The sequence below is a fragment of the Globicephala melas genome, chromosome 3, assembly GCF_963455315.2.
Source record: "Globicephala melas chromosome 3, mGloMel1.2, whole genome shotgun sequence".
NCBI classification, from domain to species: Eukaryota; Metazoa; Chordata; class Mammalia; order Artiodactyla; family Delphinidae; genus Globicephala; species Globicephala melas.
In genome coordinates, this window is record NC_083316.1 from 105446973 (window position 1) to 105459354 (window position 12382).

The following is a 12382-nucleotide window of genomic DNA, read 5'->3' on the forward strand; positions in this document are numbered from 1 at the left end:
ATGGAAGACAAGAGGTGTTTGAGATCTGGGGGCATGTAGAGCTGTCAGGACCTTAGGGACACACATCCCTTCCTATTACAGATGAGGGAGTTTGGAGTAGGGAAGAGCAGTGCAGACAAGATTATGTGAAGTTTAGTGGTAGAGTCTGAAAAATTTATTGGAGTGGCCTTGGGCTGTTTCCAATACAAATAGGATGTGAATCCTGGAGTCCCTCACTTTATTGAAAAGTTTAAAACACTTTTATTATTCATACGTGTTTAGAAACGGAACAAAAATATTTTTCTTATATGTGTAAAGAGATCATTTAATGGTAAAATATACTTGTATGAGAAATCTCCTTTTTGGCACACCCATTCTTTAGCTTGTCTCCTTATCGGCATTTTCATGTAATACATGAAAACATTACAGTAGAATTAAAGGTCTCATGCCATCTCTCCTTTTTTCAGCCTCATGTTTCTTCTCTACACTTTTTCCAATTATCTTCTCCCTGTGCTAGGCAGAATTGTGTCCCCCACAAAAATCCATATGTTGAAGCCCTAACCCCCCAATGTACTAGTATTTAGAGATGGTGCCTTTGGGAGGTAATTAGGTTAGATGAGGTCATGAGGGCAGGGCCCTCTGAATGAGGCTAGTGCCCTCATAAGAAGAACCTGTGATCTCTTTCTCTACCATGTGCAGACACAGCAAGAAGGCAGCTGTCTGCAAATCAGGCTGAGAGTCCTCACCAGAACCCAACCACACTGGCACCCTGATCTAGGGCTCCCAAGCTCTAGATCTATGACAATAAATTTCTGTTCTTTAAGATACCCAGTCTACAGTATTTTGTTGTGGTAGCCTGAGCTAACCAAGACACCCTGACTCTCTTTCTCTCATTGTCATTCTACTTTCTCCCTCTACTACACTCTTCCGAGAGGGCAGAGACAGAGGGTATAGACCTGGTGACTGTGATTGCCTATGTAAGGCCACCCTGCTGCATTTTTACCCCTTTATCATTAGAATTCAGTGAAAGAAGTGTCTTACCTATATTGCGTTATTTTTTTAAAAAACAAATTAAAAAAATATTTTTGACCAGTTTGCTTTTGGGAATGATGCTAAACTCCTTTCTTCCCTGTGCAATTGGTAGAAAATAACTTCTCCTAAAAAGAGAGGGAAAACTGGGGAAAGAAAGTATTGAAGGAGAGGTCAACGAGAAAGGAGAATCTGACAGACATAGACAAGGAGAGATGCTTCTGATGCCCCCTTTGTCCCCGAGCCTCACAGTGCCCAGCCCTCTCTATCCTGCCTGCCATTCCTTTCCTTAACATCTTCCCACTGCCTCTTGCTGCCATTTCCCTTCTATTCTTTCCTCTCCTGTTGAAACTCACTTCAACCCCTAAGAACCCATTCTCCCAAGCCCAGATTTCCATGCCTCTACCTTCTAGAGTAACAGAAGACATGATCTCTGTGCTAATAGTTGAGGACCAGCAATCCTCCCTCCCGAATAACAACTGTACATGTTAACAAGAGCCATCAGCAGGGAACACAACCACCTTTGTTTCAAAGACTGCTCATCCAAACCCAAGTGTCCATCGATAGATGAATGGATAAAGAAGACTGGCACACATATACAATGGAATATTACTCAGCCATAAAAAGAAACAAAATTGAGTTGTTTGTAGTGAGGTGGATGGACCTAGAGACTGTCATACAGAGTGAAGTATGTCAGAAAGAGAAAAATAAATACCATATGCTAAAACATATATATGGAATCTAAAAAAAAAAATTTGTTCTGACGAACCTGGGGCAGGACAGGAATAAAGACACAGACGTAGAGAATGGACTTGAGGACACAAGGAGGAGGAAGGGTAAGTTGGGACGAAGTGAGAGAGTGGCATGGACATATATACACTACCAAATGTAAAACAGATAGCTAGTGGGAAGCAGCTGCACAGCACAGGGAGATCATCTCGGTGCTTTGTGACCACCTAGAGGGGTGGGATAAGGAGGGTGGGAGGGAGACGCAAGAGGGAGGAGATATGGGGATATATGTATGCATATGGCTGATTCACTTTGTTATACAGCAGAAACTAACACACCATTGTAAAGCAACTATACTCCAATAAAGATGTTAAAAAAAAAAAGAGTTCTCATCCAAAAGGAAACTCCAGTTCAGCACTATCCAATAGAACTATAATGAGAGCCACAAATGATACTTGAAATTTTCTAGTAGCCACATTTTTAAGAAGTAAAAACAAATGAGTAAAATTGATTTAAAAAATATATTTTAGTGCAATGTAATCTAAAATATATCATTTTAATACATAATCAATTTTTTAAGCCTAATGAGATATTTCACGTTATTTTCAAATCTGTCTTCCAAATCAAATGTATATTTTATACCTGCAGCACATCTCAATTCAAACCAGCCACATTCAGTTGGTTAATGGCAGCATGTGGTAAGTGGCTACCGTATTGGGCAGCACAGCTGTAGTCAGAAAAAAGGAAAGGTGAGGACCAGCATATCAGCAAATGAGGAAGCCCCCCACCCCATCCTATGGACTCCTTCTTCTGGGCTTGAAAGCACAGGCCTCTTGAAGAGGGCACAAATCAAATGCTTCTTTGCGATTTGAGATTTTTTTCATTGTTTTTTAAGAAAGATACCCAAACTACCATCTCCTTAAATATTATCATTAGAATCTCATATGTTCAGAACAAAGATTTCTCCATAGATTCTTGAAACGTAGTACATTGCTGACAGTAATTTCTAAAAGCAGAGACCAGCCTGATCTCTCCTCTCATCACTTTTGTGAAGCCAAAGCATTGTGTCCAGTGTGCAATGCAGTGCTCAAGCTCTCACCCCGTGACTTCTCGAGAAAATTATGGCCACAAATTAGTTTTATTTGCTGAGAAATGGGTGATTCCCTGCCTGCACTGGCTATCACAACAAAGCTGCCCCAGCTTTAACAGGTGTATAGGTACACAATAGTAGCAGCCCTTTGTACCCTGGACTTACCGTTATGTTTCTTTCAGGTGCAGCTGTGGGTTTGCTTTCACTGCGGTTTGAGTAGAGGCTGGACCTTCAATTACAGCAATTAGCTGTAGACACCATGTGTCAAGTTCATTCGTATACTATTAGCTCAATTAATCCTACCATGGTACCCAAGCCCTTGATGTCCTTTACTTTTTATAGCTGAAGTCTGCCTTTTATACAACGTAAAGAAATTATTTTAATGGTAGAAATTTCAGGATGAGTGATGTGGAGGGTGGTACTGCTAAAATCTAGTAGAATGAGGTTTCCTTTCAGTAGTTAAATTTTTTTGGCCATCTAGTGATATTTGTTTTCAAGGATTTCCTGCTTCCAGTCACTAATCTTTTATCTCTTTGACACAGCCTCTCTCTCCTTCCTTACTCAGACCTTTATCCTTATCTGAGGGGTTACCTTATAGAAATTGATAAAGATAAGTTTTTATATTCAGGAGGCATTTGTGATTTTATTGACATGCTGAAATGTATTCAGACCTAAAAGAAATTAATCTCTATACCCTGCTACAGAGTTTTCCTGATCACCTCAAATTACACCCCTGCCAACTCTAAAGCTGACTTGGGTTAAGAAACTAGTCCTTTCTCATTATCACTTCTCCCAAAAGGGACAATGGCAACTTTTTTTTTCCCAGTCAAATTAAATTCACATTGAAGTGTATTTCTACTTGATTGTAGCTCTTGTGAAGAATTATGAAGAAAAGATAACATGAAATCTGGGATGGCTACTGTTTGTAGATTGGATTTTCAAGGACAGCTCATTCCCATGGTTAATTGAAAGTTAAATGCGTATAAACAAGAGTTGGCAAAGACTGATTCTCCTCCCTCTCCAGAGGCTTCTAAGATTTCTTTTCACGAGCACCCAGGGTCCTTCCCCACACTGGTCCAGATTCCGTTCTCAGTATATCTGGCCAGATGACGCAACATCTGTGTTCTCTTTTAAGAACGTGAGAAATGAAACTTTTTCATCTTCCCTTTCTTTGAGTTCTGGGAAATCCAATTAAAACTGTTCAGATTTTCCTTTTCTTGTTTGTTTTAGAAGACAGCTCACTGGAAGAGGGCTGTGGTGGTCTCCTGCCTGTGGAAGAAGGTGACCGAAAAATCAACCTGATTGTGGAGTTGTCGACCCAGGTTTCCCATCAGACTGAGAAGATCACTCAGCTGGAAGAAATTTTAGAAGAAAAGGAAAGGAAGATTCAGCAGCTGGAAGCCGAGCGCGAGGCCCATCCTTTCCCAGAGGTCAAAGACTCTCCAGAATGTTTACAAGAGGCCAATTTTCTTTAATTTTCTTTAATAATAGCATCACTCCTGTGGTCTATGACGAGGATATTCAAAGATTCTCAGTAAAAAAAAAATAAATAAAAGTTTATTAAGTGTCACCAAGGTAAAGTCCAGAGCCCAAGCAGACTCACTGGCAAACTCAAGTTCAAGTTCACGGGTTTGACCTATTCTATAAGGTTCATATCGGAAGGAAACAAAACAAAGGGAAGTCCTCAGACGCAAACACTGAATGTTTCCCCTTTAGACATTTGTCACATAATCCACACAGCTGTAGAATACTTTGTTTTCAGACATTCCTGATAACAGAGGGAGAGGAAAAAACACAAAGCTAGAGAGATGGTCAAAGAACTTAGCATTATCCTCTTACCAGAGGTTTGTCACACTGCAAGGGAAGAGTGGCATGAATCCCATTTTATTATGCAGCTCAACTGTGAATAGAAAGCAGTCATGGAGGGTGAGCTTCAAACTGGGGAATGTTGGGGTACTGCAAGCAGAATCATTGCCAACAGATTAAATAGCCATGAGGTCTGTCTTTTTGTATCCTCTAGAATATATTTCTCAATGGCATGTATTTTATTCGCATTTAGCAAGGGTAGAAATGAAGTAAAACAAAACCAATCAAAAGAAATAAAGAATGGATGAATCAGAGCCGCAGTCCTTTGGGAGAAGTGTCCTGGGACAACATCTCCTTGGGAAAACACATAACACTGATTTTTCCCTTACGAGCAACATTAAGACCAAAGCAAAATACACCATTACAATTGTACCGAGGAGCTGTGGATGGCACAAAATAACATCAGGAAAAATAGAGGATGGGCAAAGGAAAGCTGCCCTGTAATTAATGGAGTAGAAGACCTCATATCATATCCCACTCATCCCCTTCAAATGAACTATTTCTCATCCAAAAAGACAAGCTAGTTACTAACTTTAAGACCTTGGGGCTTAATTCTTACTCTCTCTGTACTGCAGGACTCAGGCAAACAGCTATAGCTATCCCATGAGTCTGACTGTATTGCTACTTCTCGATTTAATTCAATCAGTTCAACAACTACTCATCAGAACTCTTCTATCTACCAGGCACAATAGTAGATGTTAGCAATATCCTAGAAAACATGAAGATCACAACTTTTATCATTCAGGAATTCACAGGCACAGTTAAAGAGTCTCCTTAAAACAAAGTTTTTAAACCTGACTTTTTTTTTTTTAAGGAAGTATTGAGTTTTGGACTCATAATAGCTTTGCAATATTGACTCTAGAGGTTCACTACAAAATAAAACCATGGTTTTACCAGTAGGTTCTATGTTCCTATAAAGCTAGAATCTTCCCATATCTGTACATAACCTCAGAATTTCACCTGAAATGTCTGCAAGTATGTACAGGTGCAGTCCATTATCAGAAATGAAACCAACTTACAACTCTATGATCATGAATACACACCTACCCCAGAAAGTGACTTGAAGCACTTTTCCACGGTTCCAAAAGAAGCTTTTCCATGGAGTCTACATCAGTCCCTCACTTCAGAAATCCCTTCTCTCCTGTCCCTCCTTCTCACCTCTTCAAACCTTATGATCCCCTTTGTCTTTCCTGTTTCTCTGGTATTGATGAGGGTACCCTGTTCCAGTCTTGAAGTTCTGCCCATTGTATCTGACACCATGGTAAGAATGAAAGTTGCCACGTTTTTACTGCATATTACTGTGAGAAAGCTTTAAATCTTTCAGTTTGGTAAGAGTGGACTATCTCCAAGACAAACTATTCCCTGCAATTTTCTTGTGTTATTTTGATCACCAAGTCTCCATTTCTTTATTTTACCAAAGATTATCTTAATCTCATGGGATACTGAGGCTGAGAAAGATGAAAAGCAGGGAGGGGGAGGGGGGAAAAAAAACACCTCATCACACCCCAAATAGGAGGGTGTTCACTTCTAGATCAATTTCCCCTGGCTAATGTCTTGGCCAACCCTCAGCATGAAAGTAGCCTTACAGCGGAGATAAAATGACAGAGCTGGAGCTGCTGTTAATAATTAATAGAGCCTGTCACCTCTACATATCTAAGGACCAGCCACTGAAGAAGAAAGCATCGAGAGTCATATTACCCTGCAAACCCATCTTTACAAGAAACTGATCTTGACTCAGGTCTAGGTTATCCTCAAATCAGAATCGGGGGGGATATTTGGTCCAAAGGTGAACAGACTAATCTCTGTTACTGACACCTAAGCAAGAAGAATTCTTTAGATATCCAGGTTTGATGAGGAGGTGGGAGGTGAGAAGAGTTGTTACTGGCCTCTGGCCTCTGAGACATTTATAAGTACAAAATTTCACATTCCCTGCTGAACATTTATGCCATTGTGTGCCCCCCAAATTTCATTTCCATTTTCTGCCATTCCTCCAGAGAACTGGGTAGTAAACTTCAGATTGTGCCGAACACCTGGTTCAAACTACAAATCAGATTACAGCCCACACTGTAAAGCCAAAGTCTCATTTTTTAAGAGCCAGTTGGATTGCTGAAACAGTTTACTGATCTTTAAAATATCTGTTGTAAATATCACAAGACAGCATGCTGATGCCCTTATTCTTGAAGAAAATTTAGGCAATCATAAGGTAATATATCTGGTTCAAAATAATTGGAAATTAAAAATTTAAACTATTTAACAAGTAACAAAAGTCATTCTCTAATAGTCTAAAAACATTTACAGAAATATATGCAGTTTTAATTCTCCTTTTTCACCAGTCATTAACTTTTCTCAGGGAGGAAGTTAAGTTGAACGTGTGGTATGGCTAATCAATTTAAATAAATGTTGGATTTTTTAACAATTTAATTTCATTATTATGTGCATGACAAGCTGAAATCATAGTAATAGACCTGTTAAAGACTAGCAGAAAAGTAAGTCACTGGAGAAACTGACCCGGAAATGTGAAGGGGGTGCCTTAGGTTTCAACGAAGTTCAGCAAAACTATACTATTTTTGCCTAAATGCATTTCTGGGAAAGAATGAATTCAGTCAGGTTTTAGTTATCTCTTACACTCTCTGCTTATCCCCAAACCCAATCATTTGCTTCTACGTTACACTGAAGTAAAGAAGTATTACACTGAAGTATTTATTTGCTTTAATGCAATAAATAGAGAAGTGCTGATGAACATTGCCGGCCTAAGTCAAAATAATATATATTTGGAAATTATCAAGTATGGGGACTGCAGAGACAAAACTATTCCAAAAGACATAAGAAAAGAAACATATTTAAAGGACTTGGAAAATCAGCTTGAGATTCAAAAATTCGACTCTCGTAATTTGAAAAAATTAGACAAAAAAAAAGAAAAAAGTAATTTCTAAAGGCTAAATTATTACTATAATTTCTCCCCTGCTATTACAACAAAATCTTTTGTTAAGATTTCCCATACACGAGAGAACATTTTTTGCTAGTTCAAGTAGGAAATAACCTTTTTAAAATAAAGTACTAGTACACTGGGACAAAGTTCACAGCAAAAGATAGGGCTGGCCGTGAGATTTCCCATACCTAATGAAATTAGGTCTTTTACGGTAACACAAACAAACAAAAAAACCACTAAAAACAGTTATCAGGTTCCCAGAGCAATTGAGCATCTGAATTAGATACTCAGTACATTCCCAAAAACATGAACCTGTGGCAAGAGGACATTTAATGAATTGTCTGACCATTTCCATCCCAAAGGTTTAAGTTTGCTTTTTATTTAACAAGAATGACCCTTAGTGCTCAAATCCAATAATACCCAATCTCTTGTTCTTGGGTGAAAAAACTCACATGATGTATTGTCTAATAACTCTTGAATCCATTTTCTTAAAAGTCACAAATTAGCTTAAACAAAAATTTACTGTCTGATGTCACATTTTTCAAAGAATGATGTTATCACAGGCAAAAGATGACAGCTGAAGGGGAGAGAAGGAGCTAGCCTAGCACCAGCTCTTTGTCATATGGGGTCCAAACAATAATAACAGTGAGTTCTAGTTAAAAGAAAAAAGCTGATAATATAATCTTTGGCCCTGTACTAAAAAGATGTGCCTTATTTTTTAATATAAATTTATTTTATTTTATTTTTGGCTGCATTGAGTCTTCGTTGCTGTGTGCAGGCTTTCTCTGGTTGTGGCGAGCAGGGGCTACTCTTCGTTGCGGTGCATAAGCTTCTCATGGCGTTGGCTTCTCTTGTTGCGGAGCACAGGCTCTAGGCGTGCGAGCTTTAGTAGTTGTGGCACACGGGCTCAGTAGTTGTGGCTTATGGGCTCTAGAGTGCAGGCTCAGTAGTTGTGGCACATAGGCTTAGTTGCTCCGCGGCATGTGGGATCCTCCCGGACCAAGACCCAAACTCGCGTCCCCTGCATTGGCCGGCAGATTCCCAACCACTGCACTACCAGGGAAACCAAGGTGTGCCTTATCGCGTAGCTCCTATTTGAATGATGTTGGTATGGTAACAGTGAAAGAAACAATAAACAGCTATAGTGGATGCCCTATTATCTTGCTAGGGACCTGCATTTGCTAGCCAACAGTTATGTATATAGGAGTATAACTAATATTTACATAGCAATTTATAGTTATCTAAACATTTTCAAATAGATTATTTTATTTAATTTTCATGAGATAGGTTTTAGCTAGGTAATTAATCCCAAGCTTATAACTAGGAAATGCCAGAACAAGGGCCCGCGGGCCCCAGGCCAGTATAACTTTCACAACACTCACCACCCCTATGCAGTTATATAACAAAGACATCCATTGTCTACACATCTTTCTCAGGTCAGCCCGCATTGCCATTTAAAGGAAAAACAATTTTCCATGGGTACCTTCTTTCTCAAGTTTATTCCACAAGAGGAGTCAAAAAGCTGTCCAGATTCAACTGATCATATTAATTGGTTTGGTCAAAACTGTGTTTTGTCTTTGGTTTGCTCATTGTGTTTTATTTTAAAGTAATTGCTTTTAAGAAGAGTGGGGCCGCACTCTACAGTGTGCCCTGGGTCCCACCATTTCCTATTGTCTTATACCAGGCTGCTTAAGACATTTATCTTAACTGCCTTGCCCTATAGATAAATGGTTTGGAATCCCTGCCTGGAATACAATGCATACGCCAGGTCCAGTTTGGTATGTTGTTACCATAAATTTAAATGTCTTGAGTTTTTGATTTACAGTCATATATATATATATATATATATATTCAAAATAAGAAATTTTTCGATAAAAAATTTTAGACAAAATGAGTACATTACATCCTACATTCAATTGTTAATTAAAACATTTTCAAATAGATTATTTTATTTCATTTTACATTCAGTGGTAATGCATATTCCCGTATGCATGACAGAGGCAGCACAAAGACCTAAAGAAAGTAACCAAGAGTTCACTGCAGCTTCCTCATCAGTTCAGGACAGTTTCTAAATCTCTGGGGGTTTTTTAATCAATTTTTTTGGAGTGTAGTTGCTTTACAATGCTGTGTTAGTTTCTGCTGTACAGCAGTGAATCAGCTATACATTATACTATATCCCTCTTTTGTGGATTTCCTTCCTATTTAGGTCACCACAGAGCATTGAGTAGAGTTCCCTGTGCTATGCAGTAGGTTCTCATTAGTTATCTATCTTATACATAGCAGTGTATACATGTCAACCCCAATCTCCCAATTCATCCCACCCCCCTCTTCCCCCCTTGCTATCCATACATTTGTTCTCTATTTCTTTTTTAATGTGTGTGCTGTGTAGAAGGGAATTCTGACAGAAAAATGTCATTTGACCCACACCACAAAGCTCAAGTAAGTAGGTAAATGATGACTAACAGAACTGGTATTTTCTAAAGGAAGAAATCCAACACACAGACGTTCTACTTATTTCATCTACAAAACTCCCCTTTGCATCCAGTGGCATCAGTTCTATTTCACGCAGATGGAGAAGCAAAGACAATTAAGGGACATCTGTAAAGATCGTTTGTTCTATTTCTAGTTACTTTTTTCTCCTATTTAGATGAAAACTTAGGCATTAGGTCTCCTTAGCACATTTAGCATATTTAGTAGTAATGCCTTACATTTATAAAGTAGAATTAAAAATTATGCCTCTGGGGCTTCCCTGGTGGCGCAGTGGTTGAGAGTCCGCCTGCCGATGCAGGGGACACGGGTTCATGCCCCGGTCCGAGAAGATCCCACATGCCACGGAGCGTCTGGGCCCATGAGCCATGGCCGCTGAGCCTGCGCGTCCGGAGCCTGTGCTCCGCAACGGGAGAGGCCACAACAGTGAGAGGCCCGTGTACCGCAAAAATAAATAAATAAATAAATAAAAATTATGCCTCTGCTTGACTGAAAACCCTGTGTTTCCTATTTACAGATGGGAAAACTGAGCTCCAAACGTTGGAGCTAGACTTGTAGAGTCCAGAACAGGGGTCAGCAAACTACAGCTACAGGCCAAATCAGGATTGCCACCTGTTTTTGTGTGGCTGGTGAGCTTAGGGTGGTTTTTACGTTTTTAAAAGGTTGAACAAAAAAAATCATATTCATAACACAAAAATTATATGAAATTCACATTTCACTGTCTATAAGGTAAGTTTTATCCGAATACAGCCATGCTCATTGTGTAGGTATTGTCTCTGGGCTGTCTTCCTGCTATGGTGGCAAGGTTGAATAGTTGTAACAGAGACCTATAGCCAGCAAGCCGAAATATCGAGGCCTTCATGGAAAAAAATTGCTGACCCCTTGTCTAGAGCAAATTAAATGAATTGCCTGAAGTCATACAGCTAGTAAGTTTCAGAACTAGGCTTGAGTGTGATGTTCTTACTCCAGTTTGACTTCTTATGATACAGACACGTTTACACAGATTCATTCTCAAATTGGCATCACAAGGAAAATATGTTACCCAGGGATCGCCAAATCTCACCAGGTTATGGTTAAAAAATAAGCTCATATGCCTTTTATTACTCTGTAACAGAATGCTTTTTCAGATTATTAACGCATTTTTCTCCCTGTATTTATCTCATTCTATTCCCACATTAAAAATGTAGCTTGCTCTCTGCTCTCTTGTCTAGAACCCAAGAGTTTTGTATAAAAGCAAACGGAGAAGGTAACCATGAGAGACTTTCTTTCTATGCTTTTGTTTCCAAAGCTTAAGTCCATTGCAGAAAGAAGGGTTGAGAAAGAGTCTCTGAGGGGAGTGTGAGGAGACAGGGAGGGATTCCCTCCACCCCTGAGGGGAGATCAAGAGAGGCATGTGTGCCCCATCAGCAGCAAGAACCTGTCCCTTCTCCCTGCCCTTGCTTTAGGGATGCAGCAGGATCTCAAAGGGATCAGCCACATGGAACACCAGGCAGGTTGGATTCTGAGGACCAGGATTTCAAGCCCTGCCACGAGTTTCATACCCATGTGTGTCTTCAATGTGAACAAGCAGCAGACTTGAGGGGACCAAGCTGACTGGGAAGACGGGGGACTCAGCATCAGCAAATGACAGAGAAGTGTCTCAGAACCAAGAATCCTGGCATGAAGCCAGGGGAAGGGAAGACTCAAAATGAGTCAAACTTCCTGCCTCCTTCGTGGGATAGGGACTCAGAGTCACTCTTCAAATAATTTATAGAAAATAAAGAAAGGAATTTGTGCAGACTTGAGTTTGCAGATTGAGATTCACATGAGCCCTACTGTTTAAAGTCTCCATTAAAAATGCAAATCACAAAGACTCCACACCTCCACCCAAAAATTCTTGCTGGGGCCAAACTTCCATTGGGTTCTGCTCCCCAAGAAACTTATGGAAATCCCACCTTGCTGGTGACTCAGCACCTCAATCTGCTGTTCTCACCCCTAACTGTAGGTACAATTAATTATAATCATTAAACACAGAACAGGGAACTTCCAATCTGAACTGCTCATCACTTTCCCAGATCAAGGAAATGAGAGAGTTAAATGTTTTGTTTATTGCCAGCTAGTACTAGTTATACTAAAAGGTTTGTTTTAAGATGAGTTTGGTGGAATTTTCCCCAAAATGAAGTTGATTAGAATTTGCCCTAAAGTTAGATAACTTGGTAAAGCACATGTCTTATATATATTAGATGCTCATGGATGATTCCTAATTCTTCCTGATGATCTAAGTAGTGTTGGAA

General features: G+C 39.6%; 1 protein-coding gene across 1 annotated transcript in view; it reads left to right on the plus strand.

Annotated features, from left to right (window-relative positions):
* Positions 1-4376, plus strand: part of CCDC192 (coiled-coil domain containing 192) — a 171766-nt gene extending 167390 nt beyond the window's left edge. The window contains 2 exon segments of the mRNA XM_060295518.1: positions 4058-4293; positions 4296-4376. Coding sequence (XP_060151501.1) covers positions 4058-4293; positions 4296-4376 — 317 coding nt within the window.
* Positions 4377-12382: the final 8006 nt, after the last annotated feature.